This window comes from Streptopelia decaocto (genome assembly GCF_964273445.1).
Source record: "Streptopelia decaocto genome assembly, chromosome: 24".
NCBI classification, from domain to species: Eukaryota; Metazoa; Chordata; class Aves; order Columbiformes; family Columbidae; genus Streptopelia; species Streptopelia decaocto.
Window position 1 is genome coordinate 2,920,437 of NC_138679.1, and position 21,502 is coordinate 2,941,938.

General features: G+C 50.4%; 1 protein-coding gene across 2 annotated transcripts; it reads left to right on the forward strand.

Moving 5' to 3' along the window:
• The first annotated feature begins 455 nt into the window (after positions 1–455).
• On the forward strand, positions 456–20,731 carry ZAP70 (zeta chain of T cell receptor associated protein kinase 70). 2 transcript variants are annotated; one of them, XM_082071878.1, is made up of 13 exons: positions 456–475; positions 11,001–11,448; positions 12,754–12,914; positions 13,539–13,677; positions 15,222–15,300; positions 15,960–16,000; positions 16,921–16,969; positions 17,504–17,684; positions 18,350–18,556; positions 18,812–19,004; positions 19,156–19,296; positions 19,797–19,909; positions 20,276–20,731. In XM_082071878.1, exons 2-13 carry the CDS (start codon positions 11,047–11,049, stop codon positions 20,397–20,399), a joined length of 1,830 nt encoding a protein of 609 aa, XP_081928004.1. In that variant the 5' UTR covers positions 456–475; positions 11,001–11,046; the 3' UTR covers positions 20,400–20,731. The 2 variants fall into 2 exon arrangements, with proteins under 2 accessions (XP_081928004.1, XP_081928003.1); XM_082071877.1 differs by lacking the exon at positions 456–475 and adding an exon at positions 10,066–10,135.
• The last annotated feature ends 771 nt before the right edge of the window (positions 20,732–21,502 follow it).

Sequence of the window (21,502 nt, forward strand, 5' to 3'; positions counted from 1 at the left end):
CTGCCCCATGTCCTGAGAACCTCATGTCCGTCTGTCCAACCCTCCAGGGATGGTGACTCCAGCACTGCCCTGGGCAGCCTGTTCCAATGCCCCACAGCCCTTTGGGGAAGAATTTTTTCCTAATATTGTACTATTTTTTAAGCAAGAGCAGCTCTCACCACCTTCCTCTGACTTGTTTTCTTCCATAGAAGACCCATTTCCTGGCACTGAGAAGGTCTCAGCTCTTCAGAGCTTTTATTTTCTCTTCTTTTCTTTCCTGTGCAACAAGGAAATAGGTCACATTTCAAAGAAACCAGCAAACGGAGCTTAGCGAATGCCAGACAGCTCACTGGATGGTGCTGCCCGTTCCCCTCCCGCCTTCCAAAATCGACACATTTCTCACTCGCCAAAGAACATTTTGCCCCGTCGTCCCTTCCTTTCTTCGAAATCGCCATAAGGAAGCCCTGACGAGACAGCCGGCCCATCCGCAGACCAGGTAAGAGGCGCTTTGTTTGCCGTTGGTATCTTGGGCAGCTCTTACGTGACACGGCCACCTTGTTCCTTGGCTCATACCCCACTGTGTACCCCGGGAGCATCAGGATTTCGTGGAGATCCTGTGAAACGCTGGTGTTAATAGTCCCAGATTAATTCATCACGAGATCACTCCAGCTTTTCTATCAATGACTCCATTGGTTCAGGAAAAAGAAAAGGTTTGAATTAGGGGGCACCGTATTCTTTTTGAAGATTTAGATGGGTCAGGAGATGTTGAAATGATGGCTTATAATCCAATATTCAGGGCCAGCCATTCCCTTCCCTTGACTGCTGGACATGACACCAAAACTTGTCTCCTCCGGCAATTTCTCTCTAAACTGCTTGCGAGCCTCAGCGGTAACACAGGATGACTTAGGATACCTGCTCCAAATACTCCAGAAGGACTTCAGCGATTTCCTACTGACAAATATAACAGCAAATAGACTCAAAAACAGAGGCCTGTGGCAAACTCACATTTACTTCCCTTAATTTCTTTGTCATTTCATCTGGTACTGCTCAGTGCTTTGCTGTGCAAACAGGCACAATTCCAATTCAAGCACAGTCCGTGATGTTACAGAATAAACTGGAACAAAGGAAAGTTGAGATTAAACCTCAGAGAACATTTCCTAACGGGGAGGTCTATTAGGCTGTGGAATAAACGCCCAGGGACGCAAGGGAATCCCATCACACAGGCAGAACTGGAGAAGGGATCAGGCAGAAGGTTCCTTTGCTGGCAGGGGGATAAACAAACTAATCTATAAGGTTATGCTTCCTAATATATTGACAGTTTTTTGTATTTTAAGCTTTCCATCATCAGTTTTCCTCTTGAGGAGGGTCCCACATCTCTGAAAAGTTTGCTGATGCTCCTGGGATAGGATTTCCTAAAGAAACAACGGCAGGAGCCACAGCAGCGTTCAGAATCCACACATATTCATTCTCATTTCAGACACTGATGTCCAACAAAAGCCCACCAAAAATGTCAACAGCAGAAGCAAAATACTTCAGCATCCAGTGTTCAGTTTTCCACAGAACATTAGCTGAACTGGAAATTACGTTGGCCAGAGAAAAACTGAAAGTATTATTTTCCCTAATGGAACTCGGAATTGCAGAAATTAGATATGGGAAAGTCCTATTAGCTCATCCCAGTTTCTTCCTGCCTGTAGAGGATTATTCCCTACAGCGCATTTTCTGATCCGGTCTCAAGTGACTAGCAATGGGACTTGCACTATTTCCCCATGTTCCACATCCTGATGAATCTTCTTGTTAGGAAATGTTTCTTGATAACCAGGCTTACTTTCCACTGATTAATATCTTCTCCTTTATCCCCCATGTCATCTTATCAGCACACCCAAACCAGCTTTTCCTCTCTGAAAGATGATCATACTCTTTACATACTTCTGCCTTGCTGTCAAATTTTTCCCTGTCACCGTTGGTCAACAACTAATGTGCATCCTTCATTAATGCGCATCCTCCATTAATGTGCTCATTAATCAGCCCAGTCAGGCCTTTCATAGCTTTTATTACTCTCTCCTGAACTTGCAATGTTTCCAACACTTCTAGCATCAAATCACCTACTGAAACAAGTAATCTCGATAGCACCAAGGTGCAACTGGTACCAAACCACATGGGTGGTATGTATTTTATATTTTTTAAAGCTGCAGGAATGATGTTACCTCCAGACAGCTTGTTTCTCCCCCAGTAGAGCTGGTAACCCAGCACAAGAAGCCCATCAGGAGGGCATCAAAACCCCCTTTGCTGCAGAGCCCTGCACACCAAACAATATGGAGCTCTGCACCTGACCTGCCTGAAGTGCGCACACCACAGTCCTCCTCGCCTCAATCTGCCTCTACCTCCTCTTCCTCCTCCATCTTTTCTTCTTCCTGGGCTTTTCAGGACAAGAACTGCACACCCCTAAGAAGTGCAGACGGTGGCTGCAATCTTCCGGGGAGACTCTAGGCATTGCAAAAAAAATAAATGCTGTTAAACTTTAAGCTCAGCAATTACATCTATTTCTAAGTGGCAAAGCATAAATGCAGATGTTTATGTAAAAAAACCACCATCATTTTGTGGTTGGAAACAGAGTTGTCAGCCACTTCGCCACCCGGAGCAGGGAGGGGGGGAAGCTGTTCAGAGCAGCATCGACCCTGCTCAGCAGGTTTCGGTCCTTCCAGAGAAGGACCCGAGCCAGTGCAGGACATAATAAACTTATTTGAACACCAGCCCTATGGGGAGAGGCTGAGGGAGCTGGGCTTGTTTAGTCTGGAGAAGAGGAGGCTTAGAAGTGAGCTCAGCACTCTCTAGAACTACCTGAAGGGCAGTTCTAGCCAGGTGGGGATTGGGCTCTTCTCCCAGGCATCAGCAATAGGACAAGGGGCCATGGGCTTCAACTCTGCCAGGGGAAATTGAGGCTGGAGATGAGAAAGCAATTCTGTGCAGAGAGAGTGGTCAGGATTGGAATGGCTGCCCAGGGAGGGGCTGGACTCAGCGGCCCTGGAGGTTTTGAAACTGAGATTGGCCATGGCACTTAGTGCCATGATCTAGTCAATGGACTGGAGTTGGACCAAGGCTTGGACTGGATGATCTCTGAGGTCTTTTCCAACCCAGTCCATTCTGTGATTTCCAGCAAGATGCACCACAGCCAGTGCTCTCGCAGCGATGCGACTCGAAGCCCCGTGTCACCTTCACTGCACCCACGCTACTCATGGTAGAGCCAAGGAATGGGCCCAAGCCACACGCAGACCATCAATCCCTCCCAAAAATGCCTCATTTAAGCTTTCTGCAGCTTGCTGCTCCCCAGAGCCTCTGTACTGGCTGAAGCCAATCTCTAGGCCCTTGGTATTGTGTGCTAAGTTATTTCAGCAAACATGGTAAGGCAGGGAGGCCAGGTAGAAGGAACCAAAAGACAGAGCCCCCATCCTCCAATTTATGCATGTTGCTGCAGTTTTCTGTCATTGGCTCAACGGAACCATCTGCCAGACCCAAAACCCAGAGGATTCTGCTCTTCTGGGTTAGTTGTCAACACCAGCTCCACCTCAGTGGCAAGGACAAGCTCTCTTCTCACTCATCCCCAGGACAAACAGGGACAAGCTCTGCTCTCACTCAGCCCCAGGACAAACATCTTGACACCGTTTGTTTAGACTCGATGACCCAGAGCTGAGTTATCAGACACAAGAGCACTCGGGGACACCAGGCAGGAAACTGCACCTAACTGTGTTTAACTACGGCCGTTAGATCCTAATTAAAAGCTGTTGAGGATCAATGAGTCTGGAGCCAGGAGTGCTTTCAGTGGCTCTACAAAGGCTCAGCAGGGTGTTTCCACAGCCTTCCAAAACAAATTCACATGCACTAGCTGAGCCTTAGGGGACACAGTGACTTTGTTTTCCCCCATCACACAGCTGTGTCACCCCACTCGGGGACCCCAGCACCCCGTGTTCCAGACCTGCCCCCACAGATATAATACTACAAACCAGGCAGCTCCAAGTGGCACCAACGCTCAGGTTTCTGTCCCCACACTAATCCAGCCACCGAAGCCTCCAGCAAAGCTCTGCTCTGGGTGGCGTCAGGGGACTCGTGCCCATCTACATCACTGAATGTTCCTGAAATACTAATGTCAGCTTGAGTTTAAACAAAAAAACACATTCAGTTCAATTTTCTGTGTCTCTCGCTGCAGCTTGTTTGGAAAAATATGGTTCTTTACGTTCCGATTGATCAAGGTCTGCCAGGCTACTATGGAGGGTAAACACTTGCCCAGGGATCTTTTAATGGAAGATAAGCACAAGATAAAGAATCAATCCCCTTTTATTTAGGGAAAGAGCCAAGTATTTAGCCAAAGCATCTATAGCTGGTGAGTCAGCTCTGTTACCCACAAAGCGGACTAAGAGCAGCCGCTTGCATTGCTCTGTGCTGCTCTTCCTGGGCGCTTGGTTGTGTCTTCCATCCACAGCCAAAGCAAAGTACAGCCAGACAACAAGGTTTTAGGAAGAGACGGGTGCACCCCACTAGAAGGAGCATGTGATACACCACGGGCATGACCACGTGCAAATAGGAAACGTGCTCATGCATACCTGCATTAATCCAGATGCACTAACACACCATCCGCACGTTTCAGAGACCCACTGGTGCTTCCTGCTGCAATATTCTCACTGTGCTCTGGCTGATGGAAGCCCACGCTGTCTATTTAACTCCCTTGCTATGGCACAGCAGAAATATCTGCCCCAGGCTCCTGCGAGAAGCACCAAGTTCCATTTCATGCTACCCATGCAGCATCTGCATTGCAGGCTCACACGTACCGGTGAACACTGAGGAAGCAGGGTTAACACCAGAAAGCTGCTTTCTGGGAACAGGGCGATCCCAGCCGTTAAAACAACAGCTGGAACATAAAAGGCAGATATCTGTACCTAGCAGGCCCCATGCAGGTGGCCGTTCCCTCCCAGCCCCCTCCATCTCCTGCTCTCAAAGCTCAAGGAGCAAATTGCTTCCGCTCATTAGCATTTGACAAATAACCACAGAAGGAAAACAAGCCCCCCAGCAGGATATGAATGAGCTCAGGCCTTTATTGCCATCTGACTGTACCGAACAAGCATGTCATCGATTTTCCATGCTCTGCTGCACTGTTTCTCCCTTTTGGAGAAGGACGAGCACCCTTGCCCGCTCGGGCAGGTTCAGAGCGGCAAGGAGGAAAGATCCGAGAGCTGCAGGATGGGAGCAGAGGTGACAACTCCTGAGGCTCTGGGACAGGTAGGAGCGTCAGGCTGGCTCTGCAGCAGCAGCTGAGAGCAGCATGTGGGGATACGTGTTCTAATGGAGCTGACGGACACAAGGCACTGGGTCAGCGCTGGCTGCTTACAGCACACATGTACTGTGACACCAAGGCCACACACGCTGAAGCAGAACCTTCCCTTCTGTTTTTGATCTCCAGTAATACTGTGATGGGGTGGCACCAGGTCTCTGGGCGAGGATTTAGAAGGGGGAACAGGGGCACTGATCCACAGCACCAGCTTTTCTCAAAGCCTGTGTCTGGTACCGTCCTGTCACTGTTAGGAATCTTCACACCAAGCGCATCACAGCGCCAGGTCCCTCTGTGGGCCCTGCAAGTGTGGAATTCAACATTTTTCCTTCCAAAAAGGACTGTGGACTGTCCCCAGGGCCAAACGGCTCCCATGCTCCACTTCAAAGGGGGAGGCACATGAAGTATTTCTGCACCTGGCCTGGGATCCGCAGGCATTGCTGGGGCAGTTTGGACTTACCTGCAGGCTTCAAGGCCAGCAAGAGCAGACAAGGTCCTTAGGGGAAATCGGGCAGGTTTTTCTGCGGAGTTGCTGTAAACAGAACCATTTCAGGCAGGACTGAGTCAGTACTACTCCCTGAGAAGCTGAAAAGATGATTATCTTCACATGCAAGCAGAAGGCACACTGTTTATGAGCACAAACATAAATGGGCTCACACTTTCATAAACTCCCACTCACACATAGTTCAAGTGTTAATAAATGGTTGAGTAGCTGAGGTTTTAATGAGCAGCCAGCAGGGAGGTTAGGAAAGCAGCTCCAGCCAGGAATGCAAGTGCTCATGAGGAAATCTTGGGAAGAGCTGCTGTGGAGTGCATAAATAAAAATTAAACATTAATCAAGAACAATTAGAAGAATGTATCCAGGCCAATCCAAAGTTAAGTTTTTCGGTTTTTTTTTCTTTGAACTAAGAAGCATGTCAAGCCTTTTGTTATTTCAGATTTTTAAAAAAAAAGCTCTAGGAATCAGCCCTTCAGTTCACCCTCTTGCACAGTGTTCCTGGGAAGAATGACTTGGAAAGGGAACTTGCACACTGCAGGCATTTGTCAGCCCTTCACATCTTCAACCAGGCTCCCCACTGCAAACCTAATTCTCAGATCAAATTGGGAACAACAGAAGGGGACTGAAGGGAAGGGCCGGGGGATGGTTGCTCCCCTGCAGCCCTGGGGACCCCAGGAGGTCCCTGTGCAGGTACAGAAGAAGCTGGAGACTTGCTCTGCACCTCACACCTGCTCCTGCCTCTGAATCCTGCTCTGTAGCAGCCTGTGCTCAGCAGGCCCGATCCTGCTCCTCCCTGGGACCAGCAGAGCTGCTGCAGCCCCTCCCAGGGAGCTCAGAGTATAGGTAACTATCATCTTGCCAATATAATAGCCCTTGCTTATATCCCCCCCAAATCCCAGCCACAAATTCCCTCCCCTGCTTCCCACTGGTTGGGTACCACAGGGTTTACAGACTACACAATGCCTGCCTCAGCTTAGCTATCTCATTCATCTAGTTCTAACCCCCCCATTATTGATTTATTTTCAATATGGACTCCTGGCTCTTTGGAGACCGCACCAGCCAGGCTGACAACAGGCACGTCTACCACACAGACCCCACTTCCAGCCACCCAATTAAACACCTTTTAAAGAATTACTGAAAACAACCCCTCCCCACATTGCCAACACAAACCTGGGGAGCAGCTCCAGCAACACCCCACATCACACAGCCCACCTGAGCCCCTTTATCCCCAGCACAGGGTTCCCACCCCTGGACAGGTCCCTCCTCTGACCGGCCACCTTAAAGGGGCAGCCCAGGGCTGAGCTGGGAGGAATTATCGCTGCCAGGACAATGGGACAGAAAACAGGGTCCTAACAGGATGCTAAAGTTTGTCAGTGCCTCCTCCTTCTTCACTGGAAAACATTTTCATCGGCGCATCCGCTGCACTCGGGGTCTGGCTCAGGATTTGCACAAAGTGGTTCTGCTGTTCTGAGAAATTATACAATCAAACCAGTTCCTGATGGTTCTTGTCTGATCTGAGTAAAAGCAAGTGGCCGGCTATATATAGATCTGATTGACTGACATCTCAATAGCTTCCTGCCTGGCTTTCCTGTGTGTCACGGTGCACAGATCCGAATGCTTTTTACGTGGGTGTTGCTTTTTTCAGTGCATCTTCACATCGTAACACCAACTGGCAAACATGGCCATTACCACAGGAGCCCTGCTTTTATGGTTGTTCTCCCTGAACGCTGTTTCTAACCGGGGGGAAGCGCCCAAAGTGAACAGAAACACCCGGTGTCTGAGTCGCTACAGCCCAAGGGACAGAGATTAAACAGGTGCTGGAAAAATCAGGTCTTGTTACTTGAAATTAATGGTGGTAGAGGGTCCCTCGCACAGCTTCTTCCAGGCACTAGTTTGCAATGTTTATAAAAGCAATCTATTAAATCAGTTCTCATTTTCATCTGCATTAGGCAGCGCCAGAAAAAAAAGTTGTATGAGGTTTGTACAGGTCTGTTAAGGCTGGATCAGGGTCCACCCAGGAGCGGTGTTAAGGAACAGAGCTGGAGGTGGGAAGCTGAGCTTAGCTACACCCAGAAGACTCTGGGCTGGTGTATGGGTGAAAGAAAGAGCCGGGATGGCAGGACAAACTTGTTTAAAGCAAGAGCTTTAGAGAGGCTATACATCTCCTGTTTAAATCTGCTCTCAGACTTTAGGGGGTGACTCTCCCTCATGGCTGGGGACTCAGGAGCTTTTTCTAATAAGAGTCACTTTCTAACAGGGTTCATTTGTGGCAGCAAGGTGTGTATGAAATGGGTGGCATAGCCTGAACCAACCTGATACTTCTTGACTCACAGCCCTGTGCTTGGAAAGGAAAACCAGTCTGTTTATAACAGAACTGCCTGTGTAGGCAGCTGGAAACCTTGTGGGATCTCGGTGGTGATCAATGGCTTCTGCCATCTCACTTTCACCTGTCTGAACAATTGTCAAACACGTTCCATTTGCTGTGATCTTCTGGCCCTGGGCTTTCCAGACAAGGGAATCAGCATGTTTGGGTGCAGCATCCTCGTACCTAATCGCTGTTTATCCCAGGTAGCGAGCGGAAATTAGTAACACATGAAGAAGGCCATCGACCTCCCACTGCCCACTCAGCAACTCCTCTTCCTCGACTCGTGAACGTGACTCACGAGTCTGACTCTGCAGTTGGAACCAAGAGCTGCAACCCTTGCTCCCCACAGCCCTCAACCCACGGTCCTGGGACCTGCCCGCCCCTGGGACCAGGCGCAGGTTGGGATGACCGGGCAGTTGTCACATCTAAGGAGCTGAGCTTGGATAGGCTCCGTGTCTGGGCTGCTTTCATGCCTGGAGGCATCAAGGTATCAGGACATTTGGGTTCCAAGCACTGACTTACTTGCCCTCTGTGTCCCAGCCTGGCAGGTCTGCCAAGACCCCACTCTGCTTCATTTGATGAATTTGATGAAAGGGGCTTCACAGTTCAGGCTTATTTATGCTGTGCCTGATACGGTTTACGCCAGTCCCGCACTCAAGCTGCAAATGCCACCGACGGCTTCCTGTTGTGGTTTCCTGCCTCGGCTCAAACGCCTCCTCGCCGGAGCCTGCTCTCCCTTCCTGTTCTCATCAGGGCCATTTCTGGGCTTAATGAAGACAACAAACAAACAGGCAGGGAAAAGTCTGGTTGCCATTAATCCATCTCCCTGTGGCTCTTTGCTGTTGCAGGCTGAGCAGAGCAGGGTGCACACAGCGGAACGGTTTCTCCTGATCCCTGTCCGGTTCCTGCTGATATACAGCACGCATCCAGCCAACCCCTTCCACTCTCCAGCGGTGCCGGAGGCTGGCAGGAGGCAGCCCAGGCTCTGGGCAAACGGGGTGAGATGGAGCTGGGCGACCAGCAGCCCAGGCACAGCTCCAGCCACCACGTGAGAGCAGAGGCCACATTTCAACAGCGCAGGGGATACAACCCAGCGGGCAGCGACTTCTCCTGTCGTGTTCGGAAATGAGAGTTATGCCACTGGGGAGGCAAACCTCAAATCCTGGGGTCAGTTTTGGGCCCCTCACAAGAAAGAGCTTGAGGTGCTGGAGCAAGTTGAGAGAAGGGAACGGAGCTGGTGAGGGGCTGGAGCACAAGTGTGATGGGAGCGGCTGAGGGACCTGGGGGTTCAGCTGGAGAACAGGAGCTGAGGGGAGACCTTCTGATCTCTGAACTGCCTGAAAGGAGCTTGGAGCCAGGGGGGTCGGGCTCTGCTCCCCAGGAACAAGCGCCAGGAGCAGAGGAAACGGCCTCAAGTTGCGCCAGGGGAGGTTGAGGTTGGATCTGGGGAACAATTTCTTCCCCAAAGGGCTGTGGGGCATTGGAACAGGCTGCCCAGGGCAGTGCTGGAGTCACCATCCCTGGAGGGCTGGACAGACGGACATGAGGTTCTCAGGACACGGGGCAGTGCCGGGGCTGGGTTATGGTTGGACTCGATGATTTTGAGGGGCTTTTCCAACCAAAACGATTCTGTGACTCTATGAAATACCCAGCACGCTGGCTCAAGAACTAGTGTTTTCTTTACTCTGAAGGCAAGTGACGCATTTGCAGGAAATGCAGATGGAGACAAACACTCTGATCTTTTTGGGGTCAGCATCTGCGCAATGACAGAATCAAAGATCGGGCTCCGGGGAACAAATGAGACCCTTTGAGTATGATCATGTTTCCACTAATCACCGGAAATTGGGTGGGATTTTAGATGATTCGATACGAGCCCCGTAGCTCTTTGGCAGAAGCAGGTTTGCAGTGACTCAGGCAGCAAAGGGCTGTTCCTCGCGGGACTCCCAGCGCGAGCTGGTGCTGCAGCAGTTCGGCGGTAGGTTTGTCTCTGCTCTTGGGTTGCTCTGAACAGGGGTCTGGTAACATTTCCACGTTGCAGCTCAACGGAGCCAGTGGGATTAAAGTGACCCTGCGGTGACGGGTGGCCACACCTGAGCTCCGGCTTTCTCCGGAGCACGTGCATCATGTAGAAACAGGAGCCGCCAAACGGGATCAGAGTATCAGCCAATTCACAAACCAGCCAGAGTCAGGTATTGGGAAAAATCCATACATTTTTTCAAGAGACAATTAGGGGAAGGTTTCTTCTTCTTCCTGGCAACTGATGGTTAATGTCTGCCCAGAAGCACTTGGGTTTATCGTTACGTCCTTTTGTTGTGCTTGGTGCAAGTGACTATTTAAAAGTTTTTCAGAGATTTGATGTTTTAGTTTTAAGCATTCCATTTAAGGATTTTGCCTTATAGACTCTCATGGTAAAACTGATTTATTCAGACAGGAAAAAGAATTTCCTTTTATTGTGAACAGGACTGGAGAGAAAATGGTAGGAAGTCAAAGCTAAAAACTTTGGGATGTATGTAAGAAGCACATTTTTAATAGTGAAGGTAATTAACCATTGGAACAATTCACTGTAGGATTCAATGCATTTTTTAGTGCTTCAGATCTTCAAATGAAGATCAGATGGATTTTTACTTATACTTTCTAGCCCCATTCAGGGCAGGATAGAGAAATCACTGTGGGATTCTCTGGCTGAGGGTATGAATGTCCCCACTGCTGCTCTCCATGAGATGTTTGAAATCATCCCACAGACAGCTCAGGGCTGAAGAACCTCCAGGCAAAGTCAGAATCCCAATTACACTTCTTTGTGAAACGATGTGCCGGTGAAGAATTTTGCTCCTCTCTTCCAGATCGAACACCAGCAGCGCGTGAGCCAACCCGGGCGGCCCCACAGAGATGCCAGATGCTGCTGCTCACCTGCCCTTTTACTACGGCAGCATCGCCAGGTCGGAAGCGGAGGAGCACCTCAAGCTGGCGGGGATGTCGGACGGGCTGTTCCTGCTGCGGCAATGCCTGCGCAGCCTGGGGGGGTACGTCCTCTCCATGGTCTACAACCTGCAGTTCTACCACTACGCCATCGAGCGCCAGATGAACGGGACGTACGCCATCGCGGGGGGGAAAGCGCACTGCGGGCCGGAGGAGCTCTGCGAGTTTTACTCCAAGGATGCCGACGGGCTGTGCTGCCCCCTCCGCAAACCCTGCAACCGCCCCAGCGGGGTGGAACCCCAGCCCGGGGTCTTCGACAGCATGAGGGACAATATGGTGCGCGAATACGTCCGGCAGACATGGAGACTAGAGGTACTGGCCATTGCAAAGGTGTCGTGGGACCGCGCAGGGAGTGCTCCCTCGGGGTTCACTGCCGCTCGCTGCCCTGTCCTCTGTCACTGCGTGCCCCTCTTACAGCACAGTAAAGCAAGGTCCTTCTCCTCGAGGGCTGATGACACTAGGAGCAGTCTTAAGTGTCTCTCTTTTCCAGTTTCTCCTTCAGAAACAGGAATAAACATCTTCCCAAGCCGGTGTTGTGTGTGCTCTGCAGGGCCTTGGAGCTCTCTGCACACTCTGCAAACGTTTCCCCACGTGCTGTTTGCTCCTCTGCAGCACACGGGACACTCGCTGAGTTAGATCATCACTCTCTGCATGAGGCGCCTGTGCCTCCGTAACACTGGGCTGGAATGTAATGAAACCAGGATTAAATTCTTCCTCAGGTATTCCTCACTCTTTGAAGTCAGTGGAGGTTTTGCCTATGAGAGTGAGGTACTGGGTACTGGATCAGGTCTGTGATTTACATTTAAAAGTAGCTACAGGGAAGTTCCTGCATTTTATTGCAAACTGGAATATAAATATGTATAAGGCAAAACTCTGTAAATGGTAATAGGCAGCCACATAATTAATTTCCTTCTACCTGCTGTCACCATGAATGTGGCTACTCAGACACTTCGAAGTCCTGGAGGAAAAATGGCTCAGGCATTCTCCTTCTTGAGTCTTTCTAAGCAAGATCTCTAGATTTGGCCTATTTTAGAACAAAGGTGCTTGAGGTATTCTATAGCGCTTCTCCGAGAAGCTGATCTGTGAACACCAGTAGATAACACAAAGGACATTGCCACCTACCGGCAAACAAAAACCCACCTTGCTTATAAAATGTGTGGGGACAGAAAAAGTAATTTAGGGTCTTCCACATGATTTCCAGACTGCACTGCTCTTGACAAGCTGCAGTGTCTGGGGACAGTGAGCAGCCAGGAGGGCAGACCCACCAGCAAAGGGTCCTGCGCTCCCGGGAATGGGGGCTGAAAGACACCCTGTGAGCCTCATGTTAAATCCCCCGTACAAATACGATGACTTCTCTCTTCCCTCACCAGCAAGACAATGGACCTCAGCTGGATTTGAGGGATCGGACCTATTCAGATAAGCAAGATACTCTGCTCTGTAGCAGAACAGAATTCAACCCACTCTTGCGATAGGCATGATTAAGGCTACAGGCACTTCAGTTACAAGACCTTCCAAGTTTTCTGTGCCATCTGCCCAAAACAGTGTGAATAACCTGTGCTGAAGCCAAGTGACAACGCAGCAGAGTGGCAGGAGGTCTCATTTCTCGCCCTTTTCCAGGGGGACGCACTCGAACAGGCCATCATAAGCCAGGCTCCGCAGGTGGAGAAGCTCATTGCCACCACAGCCCATGAGAAGATGCCCTGGTACCACGGCAGCATCGCCCGTGACGAGGCGGAGCGCAGGCTCTACTCTGGGGCACAACCCGACGGGAAGTTCCTGTGAGTGGGCAAAACTGATGATCCCGGTACTTTGTACCATCTCTCCACCATCCTGTAGTTATTTATTTCATGTGACAGTTCCTGAAAGGAGGTTTAGCTGAATATGTGGTTACGGATCTTTCAAAACCAGGGTGTGACACCCCAAACCCATTATTGTCCAGAAAGTATCTGGCCACCAGGAAGAGCCAGTCTGGGTTTTGTTTCTCATATTTAGGTTTCTCTATGAAGTGTTCTTGCTCATACACTGGATGACATGACATATAGTGTTCAGTAGATGAAGACATTTAACACTGACATGTAGACAGTGTATGGCTAATAAAATACAGGAGAAAGCATTTGCTCTGCATCTCTGCAGAGGTGGACAGCCCTTAATTTAATTATCCCCTGAATGAGTTAGAGCAAGAAATAATTATCTGGAGAGGATGGAAGACAGGAGCAAGAGACTGAAGGTGAAGGGTCCCTCCTCAGCCTCTGCGCAGGGGTGTTGGGAAGGTGTAATTCCAACACTGGGGTGCAGGGACACCTTACCAAGTGCCCACTTAGCGACCCCCCCACCACTGCAGACTTGATAATTTGCAGGGAAAAGCCCAGAGTTGCTCTTTTAATAGTTCTTCTTCCTACCAGGCTGAGAGAAAGGAAGGAAAATGGCACCTACGCCCTCTCCCTCATCTATGGCAAGACGGTGTATCACTATCGGATAGACCAGGACAAGTCCGGCAAGTACTCGATCCCCGAGGGGACCAAGTTCGACACGCTGTGGCAGGTACCGTACTGTGGGATGCTCATCATTGGTGTCCTCATAAAACAAAGGCACTTTTCCCTTGTTACAGCTGCCCTTGACTTGAGGGACAGGGTCATGTGGACCTTTAAAGGCTTTTAGGCCATTCATTGGTGGTTGTAGCCCCCTCTGGAAAACTCCTCCATCCCTGGGTCTGGCTGTCCATCAGCTCCCTTCGCTGTATTCATTTCTGTGCACTCCTAGCTCAGGAAACCTAAATCTGGGATATCACAGCAGCTCTGAAATAGCGCTGGCTTTACCACTGGCTCCATGCCTGACACCGGTCTGGTGCCTCTCCAAGGAAACAAGAGGATTAGTGCTTTTAATTCCTAGCTTTAAGCCAGGATACTTGAGATGGTTATGTTAATTACACTTGCACCGCATAGGCAAACTGTCACACATTCAGCCACAGCGTGCACCTCGAATCTCAGCCTGCAGCGGACCCCGATAAGATGCTCATCCCAGGCTGTCCCTCCCACGCAGCCCCCACGCTGCCCCTGCCCCAGCAAAACTATTATGTGCAGGTTGCAATTCTGTTTTCTAAGTGACTGAGTTCTGTGCAAAGAATAGAGGAGGCCAGGAGTCTTGAGCCAGCTGCCAAAGTCTTTACAGGACAGAAGATGCGGGAGACACATCCCACCACCCCTGAGTCAGGGGCTTTGGGGAGTAGAGGGGGCTGTGATGTCCCTGCAGCCCTTGTGAGGCTGGGTCAGGGTTTTGGGGAATGGGACACAGGGCCCAGCAGCTCTCAGTGCTGCTGGGGGGGTCTCCTGTCCCCCGGAGCCGGCTCTGCCCCATGGCACACACCCGGGCTGGCTCCAGGGCCCGGACAGCAGCGCTTCCTCCGGGCAGGGCTGTCTGGGGGACACACATTCTGTTTTGCTGAATTTTTCAAATTCCCAGGACTGTTTTCACTCTGAATTTGATTGAAAACAAAGACTTTGGGGCATTTTTATGGAGACAGACCATGCCAGGCTCCCAACTGCAGATGAAATCCGAGCTGGGCAGGAGGGGAGGAGAAAGCCTCGTCTCCCCTGCGGTCCAGTGGCCGGGGCTGGGCTGGTTGTCTCCAGCCAGAGTCAAGTCTCCGCTGTGCCTGAACCAGCGGCTGCTGCAGTGAAAAACTGCCCAGGGCTCACAGAGCCAACCCTCAGGTTCCTCTGGGAAGGCAAAATTTTCTTCAACACTTTATCAAACATGACACAACTTAAAAACCTTTCTGGCTGGGACAACAATAACATCAGACTGAAAACACCCTACCTGGCTCTCCTGCTGGAGATTTACCTTCTTCCTTTGGTCCTTAGTTAACTTCTCAAATTCTTCCCAGCTCTGGTAGACATCCAAGTATACAAGCACTTGCTCTAGCAGATCCCTGAGTGCACAGACAGAGGAGGGAAAGAAATAGTTAAGTCCCTGTTTGCCATCAGTCTGAGAGAAATCATTACCATAAGCCACACAAGTTGCCAGCAAAATAAAAGAGATTATTTTCTCCTTGCAATAATCTCTTTTTCCTCCAATTCCCTTCCCAGTTGGTGGAGTACCTGAAACTGAAACCGGACGGGCTGATTTTCTACCTGAGGGAAACCTGCCCCAACCCCAACATGCCAGGTGAGCTGATGTCTCTCAGTGCCACCCCTGGCCTCAGTTTAGCACCAAGTGGGGGCAGCTTGAGCAACACCACCCCAAATTTCCTTTACCATGTCCAGCCTTGCTCGGACACTGGTGCTGAGGGAACAGTGAGGTCACTGCTCCTCTGGCAAACGGGGCAAGTCAGAAAAGTCTGCTGAAAAAGGCCACTCTCCAGGGCTGGCCTAGGGTGGCCCGAAAGCAGGAGCAGATGGGGGAATCAGTGCTTCAAATGGATTAGGGATTTCTGGTGCCAAACAGATGGCTTCTAAAAAATGACCTGCTTTTTAGGCAGCAGGAAACAACACGTCCTGCAAGGCTGGCTCCTGACGGGTCTCTTGAGCTGAGCACTCAACCATGGGTCACTTAGTCCTGGCCCAAGTATCAGAAACACCACTTTAGAGCCTGCCTGTGGGACTCCTGGGACTGACAGAGACTGTGGGTCCCCCAGAGGGCTTGTGCCTCCCCTGAGGGCTCCCACATCCAGGCATGTTTCCACACCTTTTTAGGCTAAAGTTGTGGAAATTTGTCTTTATAGGAGAGGGGATCAGACCCAGACATCCACACGGTCCTTCAAGGACTGATGCTGTGATCCAGCTTGGGGCATAAATTAATAACAACTTCTCTCTCCTGATTCGCAGTGTCTGCAGCACCGGTTCCACCAACCCACCCCTCCGCAAGCGTAAGTTTTGGGGAGGATCTGTACATTGGTACCTCAGTAGTTTAACGTTATTACATTTCAAGCTTGCTGATCAAACTCTGCTCTTCTCTACAAGGCAATAACTCAAATGGAATATATTAAGCCCAGCTGCAATGTTGTCCCCTTTCCAGCTGGGATGGGAACAAGGAATAGCTGGGCACAGCTACCATTAAGCTGAAAATGGTTTCCATTCATCCTGTGCTCCTCGCGACATGTGGGCCTGTCCTCGGGGAGCGCTGCTCCCCCTGCCCTCCTCACCAGGCGGGAGCGAGGAAGATGTGGTGGGATTCTGGGAATGCTCAGCCTCTTCTGCTGGCCCCCGGCCACGTCTTTGTGCTCCCTCTGCGCCCCCGGCCTCAGGGTACGTCTGCGCTCAGTCACCGCCCCCAGTGCCCAGCAGTGTTGAAACCAGCTACTTTGGGCTACATGAGCCCATCCCGGAGCCCAGCGGAGGATAAATAAAGTCCTGAGCATCCACCCGTCTTCTCAGGGAGCTTTCACAATCTGCGGTGGGCTCTCATGTTGCGGCAACTCTGCTGTGAGCAGCGCTGGCATTCAAAGCTGCACTGGAGAAATGTACCGCAGCGCTTTGTCACTGTCTGCTTTTGGGACGGGGCTGTTGACGGTGTCCGTGTGTGCTCACAGAGGCTGTTCCAGGCACGCAGGTGGGCTGGCTGCAAGCTGAGCTGCCTCCGGGCTTCCCTTCGCTCCCTGCCTCAAAACAAGCAGCAGAGACTTGGCTGGGATGACCCTGCTGCTGCAGATTTGTCACTTAGGGGTGGGGAAAGTGGAGAGGGAGCTGGGGCTCAGCAGGCTGCAGAGGCTCCTCATCCCTCTCCTCTCCCATTTCAAAGCAGTTTCCCCTGGTTGCATTATCCACTTTATCCTCGTTTCTTTTCCAGAGACACCTTGGACCTCTCAATGCAGATGGATACACGCCAGAGCCTGTAGGTAAGTGTCTTTGAAAGCCCTCTCCTCCTAATGGGAGGAGATGGGACCTGGGGATGTCACAGGAACCATGGGGGTTGCCTGACACATCTCTATCACCTCTTGCTCAAAGAGCAGTGCTGCAAAGCCCCCAGGAGCATCCCACTTGTTTCAGAGCCTTGAGACAAAAATATTGCAAAACTGTTTGCCCACACCGAGCACCCAGTAAATCAAGCCCTGTCTCATTCCCCATCTTCCATTCCACCTAATAAAAACTCAGTGTATTCGGTTACATTGCAGCGGGGTGGAATCACGCACGTGCCCAGGTCCTGCAGGGTCTGATATGTGGAGTGGGGATGTGCAAACACCTCTCCCCATCCTGGCTCGCTATAAGAGGCTGTGAAAGGAAGGGAGATGACCAGGAGGGAGGATTGAATGCTGGAGCTTGAAGGAAAATTTGCCAAGAGACTAGAGAAAAACCTTCCCAGATGGCGAGGGAAAGAGGGATGGGGAAGGATATCTTGTTTACAGCTGTTAAAACCTCTGTCTCTTGGGAAGGTGCAGGAAAGTCACGCCTGCTACCTATGGACACCAGTGTCTACGAAAGCCCATACAGTGATCCAGAAGAACTGAAGGATAAGAAGCTTTTCCTGAAGAGGGACCACCTGATGATTGATGAAGTGGAACTGGGGGCAGGAAACTTTGGCTGTGTCAAGAAAGGAGTCTACAAAATGAGAAAGTGAGTAGTGCTGCCCCGCAGGATGCTGAGGCAGTGGAAGGAGGGTGCTGAGCTTGGAGGTGTCCCCAGCTATCCTGTCTTTAGCTAGATGGACCTTAAAGTGATTATGGGGTAGAGGTATAAGAGATGCTCTGGAAGGTTAGTGAGGACTTGCCACAGACTTTCAGTGACAGCCTCGTTGCCCTTGAGAGTGCAATCTGCACTGCACAGTCCTGCCTCTTCTGAAGGCATTTGCAGGGCTCGGAGGAGCAAGTCCATGCTTCTGAGGTCATCTTGGTCCATGCCAGGGCAAAGGAGTGAGACTGAGGAGATGTGCGATCCTTGGCTCTTGCTCGTTGCCTGTGAGTCCACAAGGATGGCCTTGGCCTTTTCCCACTTTGTGCCTCAGTTTCCCCCTTGAAAAGTGGCAACAATGATGTGGGTGTCTCAGTGTGTGAGATCTACAGATGGCAAATACTGGCCTACACTTGTAAGGGTGAGGTGATTCTTCCCTCTTTGGCCTGGGATACCACTTTTGTGCAGGGCTCTGTCAAACAGGCTACTGAGATTGCCGCTGAGAGATCAGACAGTATCATGTGAGATGCGGTTTGCAGTCCTAGCTGTGATACGCGAGTCCAGCTGCTGTTTAATTCCTCCCACACGTGTTCCTCTTGCACCCTGTGCAGGAAGCAGATCGACGTGGCCATAAAGGTGCTGAAGAGCAACAACGAGAAAACAGTGAAGGACGAAATGATGAAGGAAGCGCAGATCATGCATCAGCTGGACAACCCCTACATTGTCCGCATGATTGGGGTCTGCGAGGCGGAGTCCCTGATGCTCGTGATGGAGATGGCTTCTGGAGGGCCACTCAACAAGTTCTTGGCTTCCAAGAAGTGAGTAGTGAATAAAATGCGGCTGGCTGATGTGCTGCCCTTCTCATCAAACTCCCAGGCAAGCCTGGCTTTGTAGGTGCGGAGAAGCTGGTAACAGCACAGATGTCTTTTCATGTGATGTAATAAGGACTGATGCTTCTGGAGCAGAGATGTCCACATTTATTATCTCTTGCAGCTGGAAAACTCACAGGGCACTGTGGTGAACAGAGTAACAGCAAGTCCTTTATTACTGTATTGTCTTTTTATCCTCCCCAGGGACGAGATTACAGTCAACAATGTTGTGGAGCTAATGCACCAAGTCTCCATGGGGATGAAGTACTTGGAGGAAAAAAACTTTGTCCATAGGGACCTGGCAGCCAGAAATGTCCTGCTGGTCAACCAGCATTATGCCAAGATCAGTGACTTTGGGCTGTCCAAGGCTCTTGGCGCTGACGACAGCTACTACAAGGTAAGTGGCAGCACAGCGAAGGATCCAGATAATGAACTCCCAGCCCAGGGCATGGGGAATTTGACACAAACATTTAACAAAGCAGAATCGCAGCTCAGCTCAGAACAGTCTGTGTCTCAGGGCAGAAACGACCCTCTTTGCTTTGCTACAGGCCAGGACGGCAGGAAAGTGGCCCCTGAAATGGTACGCCCCAGAGTGCATCCTCTATCACAAGTTCTCCAGCAAAAGCGACGTGTGGAGCTACGGCGTGACCATGTGGGAGGCCTTCAGCTACGGGCAGAAACCCTACAAGGTGAGGCAGAGCTGGGCCAGCGTGGGCGGATGCCACAGGCAGCTCTCCTGCTCTAGAAAAGGCTGACACGCACAAACTACACCTATTTTCTTGAGTGGGTGCTCTTCCCACTGCTGAACAGAAGGGAAAGGAGACAGGATCGCTTCCACTTTACAAAAGGCACAAATTAGATTGTTTGGATCCTGCAGCTTTGTGTTCATATAAGGGAGAAGAAGCAGGAAAAATTCATTTGGGTTTGAATCAAAGCAGATCTTCTCTTTGATCCTTCTGCCTGTTTGCAGAACTGCAAAATCAGTTGCTCAGTCACTGCCAGGATTGGGATGGGGTCAGCAGGCTGTGCTGGCTGCATGGAACACTAGTGCTGGGGCTGCAGACAGGGACTGGATGGGGGGGGTGGTGCACGGACCCAAAGCATTACCCCAGGCCCAGCTCTAATCTCTTCTAATCCTGTTGTCAGCTCCAAAAACATTAAAGCATTTTCCCACTTGATCCTACCCTAGAAAATGAAAGGCCCAGAGGTCATCAGCTTCATAGAGCAAGGGAAGCGCATGGACTGCCCCACGGACTGCCCGGCGGAGATGTACGCGCTCATGCAGCAGTGCTGGACATACAGGTACGGCTCTCACCAGCTCAGCTCTTCGCTGGGTGACGGCTCCACCACACCATCTAGATGGTAACAACACTCATTGTCTGGATGGTGACAACACAACGCAAATAGTGCCTCATTCCCCAGTCCACGATAAATGATGCACTTATTTCTTTATTATCATACCCCTCCATTTGCCTGTTCCAACCCTGGAAGATGTCACAGCCTCTGTGCTTTTGCCCCTCTCCACCCCAGAGAAGTCTCAGCTGCCTTCCCCTGGTACAACGGGGCTGCTGTTCTTCCCCAGGTTCTTCTGTGTTTGGTATATTCTTACTGAATCAGTCCACTTTTGTCCCTTCCGTTGACTCTATTCGTTCCTTTCTGCTCTTGCAGATGGGAAGAGCGCCCAGGATTTATTTCTGTGGAAAACACAATACGCTCCTACTACTACAGTATCGCTACCAAGACAGAAAACGGGTCAGAGACAGAGGACAAGTCAAAAGCAACTATTCCCTGAGCTTCCCTCTCTGCTCCTGAACACACACCCTTGCTCCATGGGACCTGGAAAGGCTCTGGGTGAATTTTTGCTTTAATCTCTTAAACGCTGGTTTTGTTTCTCAATCAGTTCCAGAACTAAGGCCCTGGGAGACGATGCTGTCACAGCAGACAAGGGCACTCAGCTGTGCCTTGTGTCTCCAACCAGCCAGCAACGATTTACATCTCCAGCCCGAGCCAGCACAGGACAGCACAGACAGTATTATAGTCACCCTGTAAATAAACTATTTTATATTTTTCACATCCCTATGGCTCAGACTATTGAACTATCATAAATATTTGCATCTGCTTCAAGCTGACAATAAAATAATCGTAATTTCCCTCCACTAAGCCAGGCTTTCCTTCCTTGATGCTCTCCATAACCCTGCAGAATCACTTTGGTTGGAAGAGCTGGGTGGCTGTGAAGGCTGGGGAAGGGACAGAGGCAGAAGAGAAGAGCCCTGAGATACAGGGAACAGAAAAGCTTATCTCTCACCATCTTCTGGTGTCAAAGCCGCACAGTAGCTCACACCTTGTCCTGGGGGTAAAACAAACAGCTACAGCATGATTCTCATCTAAAACCTTAATGGGAGGTGGGTTTGATCTGAAGACAATGGTTCCTGGGGAACATTCGGGCATGAGGCCCAAATCACATCTCTGTACAGCCTGTTTAAGCACTCAGAGAACCTGGGTCTGCTGAAAAACAAGTGTTCCCTCTCCTTGCTTAGACTACAGCCTCCGGTGACACCAACTACTTGTGCACCCAAGCATCTTCTCTCTCAGTTCCATTAGGTTGTCCTGTATGCTTGAGAACTATGGACATACTCCTATCAGTGGAGGGGAAAACAGAGGTATCAGAGGAGAAAGGAGCTTGTTCCTGTTTGTTCAGTGAGTTAGTGGCAGAGACAGGAAAAAAAAAAAAAGATCTCCTGGGTCATGTTTTCCTCCCAGAGAAAGCAGATATTTTGCTGGCAAACAGAAGGTTCAATGTCCCTTCTGCTTGAGAAACACTGCCAAAACATTTTGTTTAGACTTCTTTTCCAAAACAAATCTGTTTTCCAGTTTGAAATGGATCATAAACTTTCC

Excerpts from the sequence above, each read along its gene's own strand:
- ZAP70 (XM_082071878.1), top strand. The coding sequence starts at position 11,047 with ATGCCAGATGCTGCTGCTCACCTGCCCTTTTACTACGGCAGCATCGCC. Across the intron at positions 16,001-16,920 it reads CAACCCACCCCTCCGCAAGC|AGACACCTTGGACCTCTCAA; the intron begins GTAAGTTTTGGG and ends TTTCTTTTCCAG. Across the intron at positions 19,005-19,155 it reads CTGACGACAGCTACTACAAG|GCCAGGACGGCAGGAAAGTG; the intron begins GTAAGTGGCAGC and ends GCTTTGCTACAG.